The sequence below is a fragment of the Staurois parvus genome, unplaced genomic scaffold (genome assembly GCF_062004578.1).
Source record: "Staurois parvus isolate SC_StPar_1 unplaced genomic scaffold, SC_StPar_1.0 ptg001065l, whole genome shotgun sequence".
Classification (NCBI taxonomy): domain Eukaryota; kingdom Metazoa; phylum Chordata; class Amphibia; order Anura; family Ranidae; genus Staurois; species Staurois parvus.
Genome location: NW_028318861.1, coordinates 1658624 through 1679612, shown reverse-complemented (window position 1 = coordinate 1679612; position 20989 = coordinate 1658624). Strand labels below are relative to the sequence as shown.

The window sequence follows — 20989 nt, the reverse complement described above, 5'->3', positions numbered from 1 at the left end:
GTTTGTTCCCTCTCCTTCTTCTCTCTCCACCTTTTATACTCTTCCTCATCCACCTTTCTCTGTCCGTCTTTCTCTACTGCTGGCCCAATAACCACTGCAGTTGTCAGTGAACCCAGATCCGGATAAATAGTCAACGGATCATTTGTTTTAGGCTTCTCATGGTCTGTCTCCTTCTCCGCTGAGTATAATACGTAGGGCGGGGGTGCAGTCGGAGTAGGTGGAGGTAGCAGGTCAGGTATGAGGACATTATTGTCATAGGCTGGAGGTACCGTCTTTTTCACATATATGTGGGAAGTCGGAGGAAATCTAGTTCTATATTCCTTCAGTGCTTTTCCACATTAAACATTAAAACGTTTTTCATATAATTTTCATCCCAGACACCGGGGGGGGGTAATTATGTTTTGGATGTACCCCACAAATTTTCTTTACCTCCTCCCACTGTTGCTCTGAGCCAGGACCCGCCGGGGCCAAACAACTTATTTCAAGTTGGCTTGCTCTTTTCCTCACCGATTCCCAAAATGGGTCTACATAATATTCCCCACAGGTGTCCGCAATATACATGTAAGGACATGGTTTAGTCTGCTCACCTTCAGACTCATCCTTGCCCAACTTATTTCCCATATCTACTTATCAATTAGAAAACAATTCGATAGAAAATGAATACAATAGATCAGATCATCAATATACACATACACAATGAAATCAACAAGTATCACAATTCATTTGCATTATTCAATAACACGGGGTAATTATATAGATCCTATATACAATATATGAGTAAAAACATGAGGATGCAGACAAGGATATGGACACCAGTCACGCGTTACTCTTGCAATACGCCTAATTCTTACTTCAAACATTTAACAAATAATTATCCACAATACAACGTTGCTTTTATATACAATTAGCACCGGCACACCACAGACATTTCCCTAAAAACGGAACTTAGCTCCGTTTTAAATTTCCCTGCCTCTTTTATTTCTTTTCCTTTATTGAGCGAGAACAGAACCCCTCAAATATTTCCTGTACAGTCTGTACAGTTTAAACTGTCACAGATCTGATAAACCTGCAGAGAACGGGTCTGACCCTACCCGCAGTTAAAAATAAAAACCTCTATTTACGGCGCGAGACAGAACCCCGCCTTTATGTAACTCTAAACTCATAAAACAAAAACCAAGCTACTCTAGTTACAGAGCGAGACGGAACCCCTCCTTTACAATACACTAAACTACTCTAACTCGTGGGACATCACCGTATCCAGAGAAAGCAATATCATAATATATCAAAGGTATATTGAAACGATATTACTCACCCGGATTAGCGGGAGCCCACTTCTGGTACCAGCTGTAAGGAATTCCCCCTTTCCTGGAATCCTTATATTCTCATTTCTTATATTTTCTTTGTGCTGCGCAGCGTCTGGGTGTGGCACGGGCTCAATCGCGATCGGGCAATCAACATAACCAACACTCAAGTAGGATACAGGAAGATTGCAAAGTTTATTACGTACACAACAGTTTATAAAGGTAAAAACCACAGCGCGTGGGTAGGGCGCGTGCCCCCTATCAGCAAATGCAAAAACATGTATACATATGTGATTTTGTGAACCCGTGCCACCCTGTAGCGGTATTACTGCTATTGGGGGGGAAGGGAAGCCGATAACCAACTCGGAATGGGGCTCACTTTACCTGAATCATTTTTTAATGCAGTGTTGAAATAAATGAGGCTTGTCCTCCTCAATGGCAAACTTTTTTGTTTGTCGTTTTACTTATCCAATTTGTTTGTGCTTTGGTAAATGATTGTCAGAGCTTTACATAAGAAACACCTAGGTTTTAGAGGAGGAAAAGAAAAAAAAAAAATATTCTGAACCAATGGACTGCAGACACAGTACAGGAGATGAGCAGAGACTGCGGACACAGTACAGGAGATGAGCAGAGACTGCGGACACAGTACAGGAGATGAGCAGAGACTGCGGACACAGTACAGGAGATGAGCAGAGACTGCGGACACAGTACAGGAGATGAGCAGAGACTGCGGACACAGTACAGGAGATGAGCAGAGACTGCGGACAAAGTACAGGAGATGAGCAGAGACTGCGGACACAGTACAGGAGATGAGCAGAGACTGCGGACACAGTACAGGAGATTAGCAGAGACTGCGGACACAGTACAGGAGATTAGCAGAGACTGCGGACACAGTACAGGAGATGAGCAGAGACTGCGGACACAGTACAGGAGATGAGCAGAGACTGCGGACACAGTACAGGAGATGAGCAGAGACTGCGGACACAGTACAGGAGATGAGCAGAGACTGCGGACACAGTACAGGAGATGAGCAGAGACTGCGGACACAGTACAGGAGATGAGCAGAGACTGCGGACACAGTACAGGAGATGAGCAGAGACTGCGGACACAGTACAGGAGATGAGCAGAGACTGCGGACACAGTACAGGAGATGAGCAGAGACTGCGGACACAGTACAGGAGATGAGCAGAGACTGCGGACACAGTACAGGAGATGAGCAGAGACTGCGGACACAGTACAGGAGATGAGCAGAGACTGCGGACACAGTACAGGAGATGAGCAGAGACTGCGGACACAGTACAGGGGTTGACCCAGAAACTGCAGACAGTACAGGGGATGACCAAAAGACTGCAGACAGTACAGGGGATGACCAAGAGACTGCGGACCTTTGGGTACCCACACTAAAGTTGCTGGCGCCAGAAGACTGTACAGCACTGGACCGAGGAACAGGTAAGGTTCTGCTGCAGAGATGAGCCAAGCGGCCAGCCCAGTGTTCTGACACGGCAGCAGGAATACCACACCGGTCGCTCCATAAGACACACTGACATTTCCCCCCCTTTTTTTTGGGAAAAAAAAGGCATCTTATGGAGGGAAAAATATGGTACTTCTCGTTACACTTGTTAGTGGAGAGATCGCCCCACCTTTCACTAACCCATGGTTATATTTGTCACAGGAAATACCAACAGCATGCAGGAAGCTTTCATACCTGAAATATATTCTGCAACATGAAGGCAGCATCTGTTTCCCTTTTTACATGCTTGAATATTGTTTTTAATTTCTGTTCTTTTGGTTCTTTCTGGAATTGTAGCTTATCTACGACGGATAGAAGCTCTGCCATCAAAGCAGTTCCCTTTTCTTTCAGGGCTGACAAAAACAAAACACCACAAATACAGTTGTAAATACAAACTATGCATTTAATATTTATTGAAAGAGAAATTGCTTGTATTTATTTTTTTGCAGTAGGTCCATTCCCTAAAAGGGTTTTTTTTTTTTCCCCAAAAAAAGTTTTTTAAAAAAAGGTGAACACGCTACACCTTTCACCTGGGAATTGACAAATAAGTCTTGGACGTTGGATAACAAAATCAGATACCACTCTTCATGCAAAAACCATTGTAGTTCTCGCAGGGATGCCAGAGGCAGAAAACAAGCTCGAAAATTGACTAGTGGCTCTATGATATTGAGGTCTGGCAACTGCAGCACCTGGAGATGGTGGGAGCCTTTATCTGCATGCTCATCAAACCAAGATCTGACAACACCAGCTGTGTGAATGAGATCATTGTCTTGGTAAATGGTGAGGTCTTTAGGAAAGAAATTGTACATAGTCACTGGCAGTGACTCTACCTTTCAAGGTGATCACCTGTTCAACCTACCACTGAGTTTTTTTTTCTCCTTGTGAATGAAGAAAAAGGTACATTGTATTTTTTTCTCCTTGCTAGAAGAGAAAGGGTAAACAAAGCAGTGTGTTAAAGGATAATTTCACCATTGGGAACATGTTTACTTGTTCCAACTGTTTTTAGGGGGGAACATGTAACATATTCCCACAGCTGCAGCCGCTGCCCACCCCCCCCCCCATGACAGCAGTATGGGCAGAAATTCCCCATACTAGCTGTCAGTTTTCCAAATCTGCGCGAAAGAACTACAAGTCCCAACATCCTTTGTGGATGTCGGCTTATAGCTCTCAATGAACGACCACGACGCTGTGGAGTGACATAGTAGTTCATTCAGTCTTCCAGTCAGTGTTAACTGTCTGATTAAACTGACAATCTGATGGAGACCTGCATGGCACCTGTGATCTGCTGACTGCTTTACAGGCTTCAAAAATATATAAATAAATGCACATTTTATTTTACATGCAAAAAAAAAAAAAAAAGAAAAAAGATAAACACAAATTTTTTGAAACTTACGGTTAGTGGTAGGTAGAATAAAAAGCAAAATGTGCACTATTGTTTCTGGGCCGTACTACGGGTACAAACATCAAATAATACACATATGTGGTATCGTTGAAATTTTCAGGAGCAGAAGAATTTATTTTGGGTTGTTCTTTGGCAGTAGGTTATGGTAACAGCAAGAAAAACACAGCTAAATTAAAAACCACTTGCCCTCCGCCCTATATAAAGGGCAGCAGGGCTGCGCAAAATCACGTTTATGTTTACACGTGATTCGCATTTCCGGGTAAGGGGTGCACATGCTCCCCTACCCGTGCTGCTATTGGCGGCTAGAGATGTCAATCACCGGGTCCTGGCCAGCACTTGGCAATCACTCGGGAAAGCTGATAGCAGAGTGACACGTGTGTAAACAACACAGGTCTCTCTCCTGTCAACTTGCCGTTTTGTATCTCTTTGCAGTGTGTTCATTTGATGATGATTTTTATTTTTTTTTTACGCGCTAGGTTGATATAACTGAAAGCTCATCCCTTGATTTGCAGGTGATTGAAACAGAATACAGTACATGCAAATATAACCATGTTACTTTGTTATCGCTAAACACAAAATCTCAGCATAATCGCTGGAACATAATATTAAAACCTTGAACCCCTAACATGTTTCGAGCTCCAAGCTCGTTATCAGCTCAAAACATGTTAGGGGATCCACCCAGCAGATGCCACTAATCACCAGGGAACCACTGACCACCAGGGATCCTTGAATATGTTTGGAGAATACCTGAAACTCTAATGTGAGTTGTATACTGATTTTAAGTTGATATATCAGAATAAAGACGTGCTTCACCATTAGTACCTTTTGCCTTTTGGCTCGTTATTTGCGAGCCCTGTAAGGTGGAACATCTCAAGAGAAGGACCACCAGGAGGCTGAACGTCGTTGGACCCACCGGTGAACCAGATGTGATCCCCGAGTGTTTGCTGAGGCCCCTGGGTGTCTATTGTGGATGACCGGTCATTGTTCTCATTGCTGTCCAGGCCTTTTCCAGTTGCTGATGGTATACCTGATGACATCCATACAATGCTCAGTTTGTATGTTCCTGTGGTAAGCGCATTACTGTACTAGATTCTTCAGGATTTTAGATCAAGTGAACATCTGAATCTCCTGCTATTTGTGTACATCTCACATGTGTTCAATCCACAGGAACTTTTTTACTGTGTTTATTCATCACATACCAGACTTTTTATATTCAAGGTTTTGATATTATGTTCCAGCGATTATGCTGAGATTTTGTGTTTAACATTACATCATCTATTTATGGCGCTGCATATTCCAATTATTTTTATTTTGATCTGAGGTGCTGAGGATTGCCTTATTTGCTAGCTGCCGATATTTTGTGCTTTGTGCTCACTTGCCTTATCTTTACTTTGTTATCTCTATCACACTCTGAGCCAGTGTTTATAAACGCTGTGCCAGAAAGTACATTTTTGACAGCAGTATCTTCTGCAACGGTTTTATTTATACAACTCCTCCCAGCTATCATTTTTACAGTTGAGATTTCCGGCAAATGCAAGGAATGCGCTGCAGAAGATAAATAGGACTATTGATTAATTTTTTTCTGGGACTGTGTAGTGTATCCAGTATCCACAACTGGTTAACATATTGTTAGCATCAAGCTTGAGATAACTGGGTGAGGTGTCTACAGTAAAAAAACCCACTCAAGGTGGAGAGAAAAAACAAAAAATACAAAACTCACACATCAATGGTATGAGATATTATGCATATGAATTGAATATTTTGATGTTTTTACAAATTCGTTAAGGAAATAAACAGTTTAGTAAATGGACTCAATGTATCTCAGCTGATCTGCCAGCTTCAGAAAGTGCAGCTTAACAGAAAGGTAACTTAAGGCTGGTTACAACTTACCCATTCTTTTCTCCCTTATTTCAATAAGTTGCTTCTCCATAGCCTGAGATTCCTGTAAAAATACATCATTTTAAGAAATCATATCCAGTCTGTTAATTTTTTTTTCAAATATTGCGAGCACCAGAGTCTGACCTATTACATTCAGCAGAGTTCTTCCTAGGGTTTTTTTTTTGCCAGAACACACCCTGGCTGTTTTTGCTAAACACTCAAAAAAATCAAAGTTACACTTACGGTAACGCCTTTTCCAGTAGTCTTTCAGGACAGCACCTTGAGAGACCTCGGCTCCTCCCCACCTGAGGAAACACCTCCACCCTAAACAAAAACACTGTCACTCCCCTCCGACCTCAGTTCTTGGACCTGTACCTCCGTTCACCTGGGGAGACATAATAGGAGACACCAAAATATACCATAAGACATCTCTCACAACAATTATGCAACAGAGGGTGGGTAACCGGTGCTGTCCTGAAAGACTACTGGAAAAGGCGTTACCGTAAGTGTAACTTTGATTTTCCCCTCTCGTCTTTCAGCACAGCACCTTGAGAGGATAAGCGAGTACTTACCCCTCGGGCGGGCTCACTGCTTGCAGTACCTTACGCCCGAAGGCCTGCTCTTGCACCGTGACCAGGTCAAGTCCGTAACTGGACCATGTTGCGGCCCTACAAATGTGTCCCGGGGAGGCTCCTGCCTGTTCCGCTTGCGTTGCCGCCATGACCCGTGTAGAATGAGCCCCGATTTCCTCTTGGACCTCTAGACCCTCGGCTCGGTATGCCTGTTGAATTGCTAGCTTTAGCCATCTAGCCACTGTGCGCCTGGAGGCTTTTTGCCCTTTCCTGGCCCCCGCAAAAGAAATAAAAAATGAATCTGTGCTTCGCAATTCCTTAGTCTTATCTAGGTAAAAAAGGAGCACACACCTTCTTACATCTAACAAATGAAATTTCTCTTCTCTATCCCCCGAGGGATTAGGGTAAAACGAAGGCAAAACTATATCCTGTTCCCTATGAAAATCTAGGGCCACTTTGGGAACAAAGGATGGGTTCGTCCTGAACACCACCCTATCCGAAAAAATTTGCAAATAAGCCTCCCTGATTGACAGAGCTTCCAGCTCACACACCCTTCTTGCTGTGGTGATTGCCACCAAGAATACTGTTTTAAACGTGAGGGCCCTTAGGGAGCAGGAACCTAGGGGATCAAACGGTGATTCCATCAACACCTTGAGTACTTTTGCCAAGTCCCATTTTAGAAAAGGTCTATTTCCAGGAGGTCTCTGTCTTGCCAGAGCCCTAAAGAACCTAATTACTAATGCCTCCTTAGCTAAAGGGGATTCCAGAAACACACTTAGAGCCGAAATCTGGCTCTTGAGTGTGCTGGCTGCTAGCCCTTTATCGGCCCCCGCCTGCAAGAATTCCAGCACCAATACTAGGCTATGGGTATCCGCTGAGGCCCTGTAGCACCAATCTTTAAAGCGCCTCCAGACCTTCCTATAGATGGCTTGGGTTTCCCTCTTCCTGCTAGCTAAGAGCGTGGCCACCACCCTGGCTGAGAGTCCCTTTGCCAACAGGAGCTGCTCCTCAGAAACCAAGCTGTCAGTTTCCACCTCTCCACCCTGGGACATAGGACCGGGCCCTGCGACAGCAAATCCTTCCGCGGGGGTAATACCCAAGGTGGCCGCGTAGCTAAGGCCTTCAACGTTGAGAACCACGCTCGACGGGGCCAGTACGGAGCTAACAGGATTAGAGATGTTCTCTCGGACCTGAACTTCCTCAACACAGCTGACAGTAAAGCGCCCAGGGGAAAGGCATAGCACAGATGGAAATCCCACTTCTGTCCTAACGCATCCCCCTGCCCCGAGCCCTGTCCCACCGGTTTAGTGAAAAAAATCTCGGAACTTTGTTGTTCTGACCTGACGCGAAAAGGTCTATGTCTGGGGTTCCCCTTTCCTTACAATGGACTGGTAAACCTCCCCGTTTAGAACCCACTCCGATTCTCTCAGTCGCCATCTGCTGAAAAATCGGCCACCCAATTTAAATCCCCTTTTAGGTGGACGGCCGATAAGGAGGCGAGATTGCCCTCCGCCCAAGACAGAAGCACCGCTGACAGGGCCCAGAGAGACCTGCTTTTTGTCCCTCCCTGTCTGTTCACATAGGCCACCGCTGTTGCATTGTCCAAAAGGACGTGGACATGATGGCCCAAAATCAAGCTCTGGAAGGAACGAAGTGCCAATACAGCCCTTAGCTTCCTCCAGTTTGAGGATTCCCCCCTTTCTACTGGAGACCACTCGCCCTGTACTACCGATTCTCCTAGGTGCGCCCCCCATCCCTGGGCGCTGGCGTCTGTTGTGATCTCCCTGATCGCCAGAAAACTCCATAGCAGCCCCCGAGTTACATTGGCTGTCTTCCTCCACCACCACAGGGATCTCTTTACTTTGGAGGGAATCTGTACCCGGGCATCCAACGACTGCAGCTGTCGGTCCCAGACGCTCAAAATGAAAAGTTGAAGGGGACGAAGATGCAACCCTGCCCACTGTACCGCCGAGATGGACGAAGTTAACAGTCCTAATACCGACATGGCCTGCCTCAACGATACTTTGCGGCTTCCCAGTAATCGCCTGATCCCCCCGTCTAATTTGGTGAGCTTCTCCGGGGTTAACATGGTCTTCTGACAGGCGGAGTCCAGAACATACCCTAGATAGGTCATCCTTTGGGATGGGACCAGACAGGACTTGTCCAAGTTCAGCAGCCATCCCAAACTCTCCAGATGGCTACGCACTACTGCCAAGTCCAGTGCGAGCTGATCTGCTGAGCCTGCAAATAAGAGATCGTCCAGATAGGCTACCACTGAAATTCCCTTCAGCCGAAGAGGGACCAACGCCTCGGACAAAACATTGGTGAAGATCCTTTGCGAGAAGGAGAGCCCGAAAGGCAAGGCCCGGAACTGTAGGTGATACGTCCCCGCTGGACACTGAACCGCCAGCCTGAGAAATTTCTGAAATGCCTCTGCGATGGGCACATGCAGATAGGCATCTTTCAGATCGATGGAGGCCAAGAAGGCCCCTGGTGGAAGGAGGGCTCTGACTGTGAAAATCGAGTTCATCCGAAACCTTTTGTACCGAATGGTCTCGTTCAGGGGTTTCAGATTTAAGATCAATCTGTACGCCCCTGAGGGTTTCTGGATCACAAACACGTGGGAATAGAACCCATCCCCTATCTCTGCCTCGGGGACTCTTACTACAACTTTCTGTACCTCCAATTCCCGAAGAGAGGCTAGTAAGGCTGAGGCCCTTTGAGGACACCTGGGCAGGTTTATTATCAGTAATCTTTGCAGCGGTGGTCTCGAGAACTCCAGGCGGTACCCCCTTCTTATGATGTCCAGTATAAAGGGGCTGGAGACCTCCGCTTCCCACCGTGGGAGGAAGGCTGCCAATCTTCCTCCCACCGGGGGAATCGAGTCACCGCGGTTTCTGGGGCTGGTCAGGAGGACAGAATATCGCTCCTCCCTTGTCCCTCCCTCTCTGACCCCATGTCCTCCACTGTCATTCTGACCTAGGGCCCTGTCTCTTTGGGGGCCGAAATTTCCTACCCTCTAGATCCTGCATTTTTTGCTTCAGGGGAAAAGACTTCTTCCTGCCCGCCGTGCGGTCCAACAACGTCTCTAACCCTGGCCCAAACAGGAGATCACCTAAAAAGGGGAGAACACATAACTTTACCTTAGACGTGACATCCCCCTGCCAAGTCTTAAGCCACAAGGCCCTATGGGCTGACTTGGTCAGGGCCGTCGACCTAGCTGCCAACCTCACAGACTCTGCGGTTGCATCCGCAATGTATCCCACACCCTGCAATAACACTTCAAATGACGCTAGGATCTTATCCTTGGGGGAATCGGCCACTATATGCGCCTGTAACTGAGTGAGCCAGTACTCCATATTCCTGGCTACTACAGTGGTGGCCATGGCCGGCTTCAAATTGGACAGGGTCGAATCCCACGATTTTTTAAGGAGGGATTCAGCTCTCCTATCCATCAGGTCTGGTAAAACTCCCATGTCTTCCAAGGCTAAATCCATTTATCTGGCAATCTGGGAAAAAGCTGCGTCCAGCTTCGTATTTTTGTTCCACAAGGCGGACGGGTCCTCACTGAACGGAAATCTACGCTTGAGGGACTTGGAAAAAAAGGGCTTCTTCTCTGGATCCTGCCATTCCTTTCTTATTGTGTCCACCAAAACCTCATGTATGGAGAACACTCTCCGCTTCTGTTCCTCCATACCCTGGTACATCTGATCGTGTAGAGATAGAGGTTTTTTATCTTCCTTGGTGTCAAGCGTATCACAGATTGCCCCCAACAAATCGTCCACTTCCTCAAGGGACAATTTGTACCTAGAGGGACCTCTGGGATCATCTGAGGGGCCCTTCCCTGCAGAGTCCTCCTCGGACTAGAAATCTAGGGATGGCTCACCTTCTCCAGCCTCCTGGTCCTCCCTGCCCCGGCCAGTTGAAGGAGTTGCCTGCTGGGGGGGACAGGGCGTCGCCTGGGGAATGGCTAGACTCTCCATCAGATTTTTGAAGGAGTCAAAAGGTGTTGGTCAGTTCCCTTACCGACTTAACCAAATCACCCTGAACTGGACTCTCTTCCCTCACTAACCCCTCAATACAGGGCCCACATAACACCTTCTTCCATGACTCCTTGAAGGTCACCTTGCAAGACGGGCATTTCCGCCTAGGCTCCTGGTGTTTAAGTTTTTCACGGGCTTTACTGTAGGAAGACAAGAGGGAGGGAGAAAGAGAGCCAGGAAACCTATTACCCCAGGCTACCTGCCCCCCCCCCCCCGTCCTCCCCCCTACTCCCTGACAGGGATCAAGGGCCCGACCCTGAAAAGACCGACCCCCCCCCCCCCGCCCTAGACCCTCTGACCACAAGAGGGCCGGGAATACCCCTGGAGCTTGGGGCCCACAGGTAGGGGAGGACTCCACTGAGTCACCTTACCTGAGTCTGGCTGGTGCAGGCCTCACCTGGTCCCGGTGCCTCTGCTCCGGACATCTGACAGGAGGGTGGTCGCCTCCTCTGCGGTCTGCCTGACCTTACAGGCTCTGGTACCGCACCGCCACATGCCGCTGACCCTCGGTGTATAGAGCCGCAGCCGGAAGCGGAAACCGCGACCCTAGAAGCCCCGCCCCCTCCACCGGAAATTACGTCTCCCGCCATCCGGCCCAGTGTGCTCCTGAGCCAGCACGCATGGGAGGAGAGGGACTCCTCCCCAATCCTCACCAGACCCCACCAAGGACGCCCCGACACCCGCAGCTCTCCGGAGGTGGCCGGGGACAGCAGACAGGTTAGTGCCGCTCATCTGTCCCCCAGAGATCACAGCCCTGCCACCGCAGCCTTCCCTAGAGGATAGCAGTCAGCTCTCCGGCCTTCACTCCATGCTGCTCCACCTCAGGCTCCGCTGTCCCCTGACAGCACCTGAGAGGCTTCCTCAAGATGTCTCCCCACTGGAGGAAACACCAAAACGAAGGTCGGAGGGGAGTGACGGTGTTTTTGTTTAGGGTGGAGGTGTTTCCTCAGGTGGGGAGGAGCCGAGGTCTCTCAAGGTGCTGTCCTGAAAGACGAGAGGGGAAAATAGGTCCTAAACAACCTGCTCTCCTCCATAGGCGCCCCATGCCTGGATACAGCTAGTATGTAATCTTTCACGGTATTCAAGGCTGCAAAAACACTAAATGTCCATTTAGTTGCCCTCTGTTAGTAATCCTGAGGACAACTGCAGATTAGTATTATTATACAGAATTTATATAGCGCCAACAGTTTGCTCAGTGCTTTACAATATAAATTCTAAATAGGTTTTATATGTTCATTAAGACTCAATCACTCCTGACAGCAACAGTTTGCTCAGTGCTTTACAATATAAATTCTAAATAGGTTTTATATGTTCATTAAGACTCAATCACTCCTGACAGCAAGGACAAATATCCATAGTTTCCAAATTCACAGGACCAGCGTGTTCACAATTATGCCATTGGTGTACATGACTAGTAAATTAACAAATCAAGAAGCTAATCAGTGAACCTAATATTTTTTTCTATCACATGTACACTTATCATGCAGTTCATGTGTCACTGGTGTGGTTTTCCACAGGCTAGATCTGCATGCAACTATTCAGCTCAACAAACTGGCAATATTGATTTGATTGTCACTACATATGACTGGAGGAAGTTAAAGTCCACTTCCTGAGCCTCATGTAGACCAAACTGGAATAACTTACCCTCTGTTTCTTAAGTATCAGAGACGCAATAGCCAAACTGTGATTCATGATTTTTGTTATTGCCCTGAAATAAAATCAAACATCCACTCACTGACATTAAGAATGTTTAACACAGAAAATCCTTTGTCACTTATACTAATTATCTTCAACTATTGCTTGTCAAGAATATCAGCTCTGGCCTAACCTCATTCCCATTTATAGGTGGTCAAATTATTTAACAGATGGTACTGATGTCCCGACTCACATTATCCCTAGTACATGAAGATCAGGAATGTGCCCTTCCATTTCTAGCACTAGGCCTCAACCTTGTCATTCAGCTATGAAATAGGCTTCTCCTGCTCAGAGATATTTTGGCATTTGAATGTGAGATGTGAAGGCTTAAACCCACTTTTATTAACTTGGGTGATAGAGGTATTTTATAAGCCTCCACCACTAAACATAAATGCCAGGTAAAAGCTCTGTCAAGTGTTAAAGCCTTTGACAATTTCAGGAAGTGAAGTTTTCCACTTATGTGCAGATATGTGAAGGCACCTCTAGGTACATGTGTGTTATATCTGATAGCAGTTTGCCTTCTGTTTTCTTGATATGGTTGCTTTATAGCAGGCTGCAGGTTTTAAAGAACCATGCTGAAAAGTTCATTGTTTTGAATTCACAAAACCATAATCATAAATTTAATAAAATGTGTGAATTTATTAAGACACTGCAGTATGTGCACAAAACTAATACCCGGGAAGTCACAATGAAAACTTACTCAGAATCTGCATTTTTCTCCAGTAACTTGTGCTGAATGCTGTAGAATACCTGCATTCTTGTATGCATGCAAGACAAAGAAAAATAAATCAATGCTGTTCTACGTGAAATTATTTTAAATTCGATGTACAAGAATACAGAATATTATAAAATATAACAATCTTCAAAAGTATTTGTAACCCGCCATATATTGTATATCAGCATTTCTCAACCAGAGTGCCGCGGCACCCTGGGGTGTTGTGAGGAGTCCCCAGGGGTGCCGCAGGAAAATTGCCAAAATATCCCCCAATCTATGCAAAATAGATTTTTCTCATCACCAGGAATGTTTTTTCTTTACAGCGGTTCCAGTCCACAAAGTAAAAAGCGTATGCAGATGTAACCGGCACTCAGGAAGCTCTGCGGGCAACCTGCCCACGTCCTGGCAACCGATGACATCATCACGTCCCACGTGGCTTTCTGGGAGTGCGGTAAGAGGCCTGCTCTAGCTGCGGTGGACAAGCACTTCTGTTAGCAGGTTAGGCTGAGACAGCACATGCTGGCGTGTGAGAGGGCAGAAAAAGACAGCTTTTCATTGGTACACTGCATTTGAGCTCTGGGAGGTACACACTATGATGGTGATTCATTACGGAGTTTGTGGTTTTCATTACTTTCTAATGTTGTGCTACACTTTAGTTTGTTTGCTTCATGCACACTGCCCTGCTGCAGTTTGGCCAAAGTGTGGGTGCAGCGCAGGGTACACGTTTTTCGTGCGTGTTACCTGTGGCTTCCTATAGAGTCTATATAGGAAACTGCAGGTAATGTTCCCAAAATACATACCCTGCGCTCCACCCACACTGTGGCCAAACTTCAGCAGGGCCATGTGCATGAAGCATACAAAATAAAAAGTGCAGCACAACATTTAGAAAGTAATCAAAACCACATAGCAAACAAAAAAAAATATTTTTTATTATTTTTTATTTTTGCAATGTGGATTTCATTACTTTCTAAAATTTTATACTGCACTTTTTATTTTGTATTCTTCTTACATGTTGCCCTGCTGCAGTTTGGCAACAGTGTGGGTGCAGCACATAGTCTTTTGTGCGCATTACCTGCAGTTTCCACAACACCACAACTGTGTGCAATGCGCACACAGTTGTGGTGTGGTTGTAGTTCAACCCCATTCACCTGGAGGTATACTTCCAGCTGCGGCAACAGCATGTGTATTCCCCCAGCTGCTGTTTCTGCAGCTAAAGGGGGAGCTGTTGGGGGTGGTAAAAGCAGCTCAATTGTGTGGTTTTACTGCCCCTTAACCTCCCAGGTGAACAGGCCCTTGGTTCACATCTGTGTGGCTGTGCGTAGGGCAGCCCATTCATTTCAATGGGCTGCCTTACCCACAGAAATGCAGGGAAAGTTGTTCCTGACCTTAGTGTTAAAATTGCATCACACCAAAACACCCCGTATTTGCCAATGTATGGGGGTACCCCTAAAGAGCACAGAATTTGTCTGAGTGTCAGGAATTCCGCGACACACAGTAACGTGAACCAAACCCTGGACAGGGGTGCCTCGTGACTGATAAAACTTTTCAAGGGAGCCCCGACTGGAAAAAGTTTTGAGAAACACTGCTGTATACACACACATATACTGGTCGCTAGTTAACACCTGGCAACACCATGTTGTTCTATACATTTTAATGGTTTCGCAAGTTTGGTACACAAAAGTGTCAGTATGCCGTATACCGGAGTATAAGACGACCCCCGACTTTTGAGAAGATTTTCAAAGGGTAAAAAGTCGTCTTATACGCCGGCAAATACGGTACCTAGGTGGATGCAGCATCAGTCCCCCGCAGGCTCGAAGTGTGAGACCTCAACGATCACATGACCGCCGAGTTCTCACAGTCACTCTGAGCAGAGAGCAGTGACTGTCAGTCACCACTGTCTGCTCTGCCCCCACCCCCTCAATGTAGCGCTGGGCAGTGGAGGGAGCGGCTAACTCAGGCTCTCAGTGGCTCGCTGAGAAGCTGAGCCAGCTGCTGCTCCAGAGTCTGGGGTGGATCCCAACTTTAAAGTCGGGATCTTTCCCCAGCCTGAAACGGCTGAGTGACGACAGCCCACTGTCAGCTGAAAAAGGGGTCACAGGAGTGCAGAACGAACTGCACTCCTGTGATTCACAGAAGTACAGCCAAAAGAGCTTTGACTGTACTTCTCCTTTAATGTTTCAATTCAACCAACCAATACAGGTCAAAGTAGTAACTGCCCATGTCAACTATGGGGTTTTACTGCCCCCCCAAACCACAAACGTGAACAAGCCCTTATTGTCTCGAGCCCCCACTACAGCTACTTTCATACTGATGCGCTGCAATGCACCTGCAGATTAGCTGAACTTTGCCATAGACTTCTGTTATATCTTGAGAGTGGTGCACTTTCTGAAAGCACATCAAAGCTCCTGCATTCAGTTTGAGGGTGAGGGCTACATGTGCCCCGTGGGCCTTGGGCTGAGCACCCCTGCTTTAAGATGTTTAAAGAAGAAAAGCAGTCAACATGAAGAGAGCAGCTGGTCTTACCTTTGCAATAACAGCGACTTATTGTAATATGAAACTTTGACATTTTCAATTCCCAGAACCAGTTGTCTAACGCTGTCAAAGAAACGTTAATGATTAGATTCTTTGGAAAACATACTTCCCACCATCGCAAAAGCCTGGAATATACCACAACAGATGGCTTGTAGTTCTCAATGGACAAGTAGGCTGATCAGTGTACATGTACTCCACTGAATCTGCCTCCAACTTTCTAACTGAAAGCCTGTATGGAGGAAAGGGCAAAAATCTGGAGAGGGAGTTTGCAGAAGCCTGACATGGCATCAGCAATCCACTGATCATGGGTGTAATACTTTACAGGCTCCTGTGTAAGAAAAAATAAATGCACATTTTTTAATCTGCAATGTATGCATGTGTGTATAAATGCATCTGTGCATTTATCATTTTTTACTTAAAGATGAACAAAGCCTTTAAAGTGTTACTAAACCCATTACCCTGCATTTACTATTACACAGAACATGGAAGTGCATTTATTTTAGTAAATATAAATGCTAAATACCTTTTCTGATTAGCAGGTAGAGCTGTCATGTGACTTCTATCAGTGTCCAGCAGAGCACATGTGAAAGCCAATAGTTTAGCGAATAAGAATTTTCATTTTGCTCTAGGTGGATGCAGAACCCCTGACATCTGTCTGGACAGTGCTCATTGGCCCTGTGCTGATCACATGCACAAAAAAAAAAAAAAAAAAACAACCTCTGTAGCGATACACAACAAACTGAGCATGTGCAGAGTGACCTGCTGCAATTGCTAACCTACCTCTGAAAAGGTCTCTTGCCTGGTGGTAGCTTTAATTCCAATTTTTTTGTTTCACAAGTTTTACAGTTGAAAGTGTGCCCATGTGGGGCAGTTGTGAGTGGCATTATGCACAACAGAAGTGCATAGAGTATGACAGTAGGCAGTATGTGCAGGAGAGGGGTGCATAGGGTATGACAGTAGGCAGTATGTGCAGGAGAGGGATGCATAGGGTAGGACAGTAGGCAGTATGTGCTGGAGAGGAGTGCAAAGGGTATGACAGCAGGCAGTATGTACAGGAGAGGGGTGCATAGGGTATGACAGTAAGCAGTATGTGCAGGGAGGAGTGCAAAGGGTATGACAGCAGGCAGTATGTGCAGGAGAGGGATGCATAGGGTATGACAGTAAGCAGTATGTGCAGGGAGGAGTGCAAAGGGTATGACAGCAGGCAGTGTGTACAGGCATGCACAGCAGGGAGTATGAAGGTGGGCAGCAGGAGTGCAAAGGCTGGCACAGCAGGCAATATTTTCAGGAAAAAAGTGCAGAGGTCATGACAGAAGGCAGTATGTGCAGGAGAGGAAGGTATTAAGGCGGGTAGTGTGGGCAAGGAGGTATGACAACATTCACAATGTTAAATCGGAGTTCCAGTTGAAGAAAAAATAAATAAAAGTCAGCAGCTACAAAAACTGTAGCTGCTGGCCTTTAACATACAGACACTTACCTGTTCATCAGTCCAGCGATGTCCTCACCACGGCTGGTTTGCCCGGCCATCTTCTCTCCCCGGCATCTTTAGTGTGGGCACCCGGCTGTGACAGCTTGCGGCTTCCACTCCCCAAAAGGTGCCAATCCTTAATGGGGAGCAGGGGAATAAGGCTTAAAGCAGAACTTCCCCTTTTGGGTGGCGCTCCGCTTTAAGACAGGTTGTGTAAGAAAGCAGAGGAAAAGATTGAAAGTTGGGACAGGAAATATTTGTAATAGGACAGGCTCTTTTTATACAGAGGTCTGTTAAGACACCTGATGTCTCCTCTGTCTACTGGAGGGGTCATATAACTCCTGCCATGGATAATGGGAAGTACAGTTTGTGCTGAGGGTAAGATATAGCAGAAAGACAAAAGGGCTGTGCTCTGGGTGGAATGGCAATATACTTGAAGCAAAAATGAAAGTGGCTCCTAGCTGTAATACTATATAGGATCCTTGTCCTACCATATACTGCATAAAAAAACAAAAAAAACTTTCATAAAGGCTTCCTTAAACACCTTTTCAAAGTCTATTTCTTCAGCTACGTCACACACTGTTGCATTTTCCCTGCTGTACATGGCCAAAGCATTAAACGGGTCTAACGCAGCAGCAGTGGTGTCACTGATTGATGGCCCCTTCCACGCCATGCCTTCAGCAGTGTGAAGTGCAGAGGTGCTTTGAGATGATGTCTACAGCATCCCTGAGCCGCCATCAATGAACTTGCCAGGGCAACACATAAAGCATGTGTAACACTAACTGGCAGCATGCTGCAGGTCTACAGGCTTACTGTGCGTCATCTCTATTAGCAGGCACAGCAAAAGGACAACCGGTCAAATAAAGAAAACAAATTAGACTAGGCAAAAAAAATGTTGCTCAAAATACATTATGTATGGTTTTGGAGTTTACAAACACTTTAATCTTCATTTTTTGTCTGGTGGGTACCTTTAAAGTGGTTTTAAATACATATACCCACTGAAGTGACTGACCTCAGATGATACAGAGCTGAAACAAATCCTCCAACATAAGTTGTACCTGTATATCTGCAGTCTACTCTTCTCTGCATCCCTTCAAAGTGCTGAATTTATAAAGCTTGTCTGAGAGTTCAGAAAAAAGGGGGCGGAGAGTTGAAATTACACATTCCAGAGCTCAGTGAGGAGGGCTTTAAAAGCCGATTGGAAGGTAGCGCCCCCCCTTCGTACAGCACAAAAGAAATAGAGCTGAGGCTGTCAATCTGTTGGAAGCACCTCCCGTCAACACTTTTCTCTTGGTGTCAGAAAAACTTGTCAGACATGATTCATGTAGACAGCAGAAAAACGTAGCAGCAGACAGAAATGAAACTTAGTGCTACTAATTGAGACAAGTACACACTATAGAGGGATATGTTTTGTTCATATCTGAGGTTTGTAACTACTTTAACATATATTTGAATTTGTTTTTTAACTGGCATAAAATGTATAAATGAACAGTGCCCAAAGCAAGTAATTTCTCCTCATTTTGCACATGGAAGACTGAAAGGAAAACTGAATTGTTAAGGATAACAACTCTTGCCTCAGAACCTTGAACAAATGTCCAATGTATCTAGCAGTAGACAACACTGAAATAGGCACACATAGGGAAACATGGTGTAAGTAAATACGTCTTCCCCATTTCAGACTTTACAATGATGGCAAGTTGTCTCTACATAAAGTTAGACAAGGATGTATGATGCAGATGCTTGGATGGGCAAAAACACACTTACGCCTCCTGCAGATTCTCCTCAGTGATATATTCAACTTCGTCGACAGATATTTCACCTGCAATGAATGTTAAAAAAAGGAAACGGGGAGTTTATAGGTCATTTTTAAATTAAACTGACAAATGGCAATAACTACAGAAAGAAATGGCAAAAACCTTCAGCAATTGGTTATACTTAAGCAGAAGATACAGAGATGTTTGATTCCCATTTCCTGGGACATGTAGTTCCGGGCACCGTGTAGGTAGTGTTTCTCTTCCTTTAGCCCTGCTGCGGGCAAGCAGCGGGCTCACCTGTCAGGTGAAGCAATCAGCGGCAGCCGAAACCTCCACAACCTGAACCCTGCCCCCCTCCACTCTGCAACTGCCTATAACAACTCAATGTCAACCGCCCTTGACTCATCAAGACCCTCTCCTCCACCTTTAACTCTCTGCTCTCTCCGCCCCCACCTCCACCCAGCACCTCACTCACCACTCTTGAGATTGCCAATCACTTCAAAAACAAGATTGACAAAATTCGCAGGGACATCGCCGCTGCTCAAACTCCCTCCAAACCCGTCCCCTCTCACACAGCTACCCCCTCATCACCCCTCTCCCTCGCCACTGCTCTGACCTCCACCCCACCTAACATTCCTCACACTGAAGCTCCCTCAACACTCCACACCTTCGACCTTACTACCATCGAGGAGGTCACCAAGGTCTTCTCTGATGCCCGCCTCACCACCTGCCCCCTCAACCCTATCCCCTCACAACTCCTACGACCTGCCTGCCTCCCCCTCCATCCTACGCTCCCTCACCCACAGCTTTAATCTCTCCCTCTCTTCCGGCGCATTCCCCTCCCCTCTGAAGCACGCACACATCACTCCCTTACTTAAAAAGCCCTCCCTGAACCCCAATGACCCGAACAACCTCAGACCCATCTCCCTGCTCCCATTCACATCCAAACTCGAGCGCTTAGTCTACAATCGCCTAAGCTCTCACCTCAATGACAACAACCTCCTCGATCCCCTACAGTCTGGCTTCCGTCCCTTACACTCCACCGAAACTGCCTTACTCAAACTATACAACGACCTGCTAACCGCCAAAGCTAATGGCCACTATTCAGTGCTCCTACTCCTTGACTTCTCCGCGGCCTTCGACACAGTCGACCACCCCTTCTTCCTCAAAAAACTACACTCCCTCGGCCTCAGAGATTCCGCTCTCTCCTGGCTCTCGTCCTACCCATCACAACGCTCCTTCAGCGTTTCCTATAACGCTACCACCTCCCCCTCACTCCCCCTCTGTTGGGATCCCTCAAGGCTCCGTCCTCAGGCCCCTTCTCTTCTCCATCTACACCTCCTCAATTGGCCAGCTCATGCACTCTCACAGCTTCAACTACCACCTCTATGCTGACGACACACAAATCTCTCAACTCCTCGCCTCACCCCCTCAGTCTCCGCCCGAATCACAAACCTACTAAATGACATGTCAGACTGGATGTCACTCCACTTCCTTAAACTGAACCTCTCCAAAACCGAGCTCCTAGTCTTCCCCCCAGCCCGCACACCACCCCCCATTGACTTCTCCATCACGTCCAACAATGCCACTATCAGGCCCGCCCCGCAGGCCAGAGTACTTGGTGTCATTCTGGACTCCAACCTATCCTTCCAGCCCAAAGTCCAATCACTAACAAACTCATGCAGACTCCACCTCTGCAACATCGCCAAAATCCGCACGTTCCTAACCCCAGAAACCACTAAACAGCTCATCCACTCCCTCATCATATCACGACTGGACTACTGCAACTCCCTCCTCACTGGCCTGCCTCGCCACAGGCTATCCCCGCTTCAGTCGATCCTGAATACGGCTGCCAGACTCATTCATCTTACCAACCGCTCCGTTTCTGCCACCCCCCTCTGCCAATCCCTCCACTGGCTTCCGATTGCACAACGGATCAAATTCAAAATCCTAACACTGAGGTACAAAGCTGTCCATCATACTGCCCCAAATTACATCACCGACCTAATATCCAAGTACCACCCAACACGCACACTCCGCTCCTCACAAGGCCTCCTCTCTAGTTCCCTGGTCTCCTCCTCCCATGCACGCCTCCAGGATTTCTCCAGGGCGTCACCCA

At 46.6% G+C, this 20989-nt stretch overlaps 1 protein-coding gene across 1 annotated transcript in view; it reads right to left on the bottom strand.

The window, feature by feature from the left end:
* CENPH (centromere protein H) overlaps positions 1-20989 on the bottom strand; it is a 38298-nt gene that overhangs the window by 6160 nt on the left and 11149 nt on the right. Inside the window, exons 3-8 of the mRNA XM_089658374.1 lie at positions 18881-18935; positions 15640-15711; positions 13102-13158; positions 12351-12414; positions 6104-6155; positions 3007-3164 (exon numbers count right to left, since the gene is read on the bottom strand). Coding sequence (XP_089514500.1) covers positions 3007-3164; positions 6104-6155; positions 12351-12414; positions 13102-13158; positions 15640-15711; positions 18881-18935 — 458 coding nt within the window. The remainder of the gene's footprint in view (positions 1-3006; positions 3165-6103; positions 6156-12350; positions 12415-13101; positions 13159-15639; positions 15712-18880; positions 18936-20989) is intronic.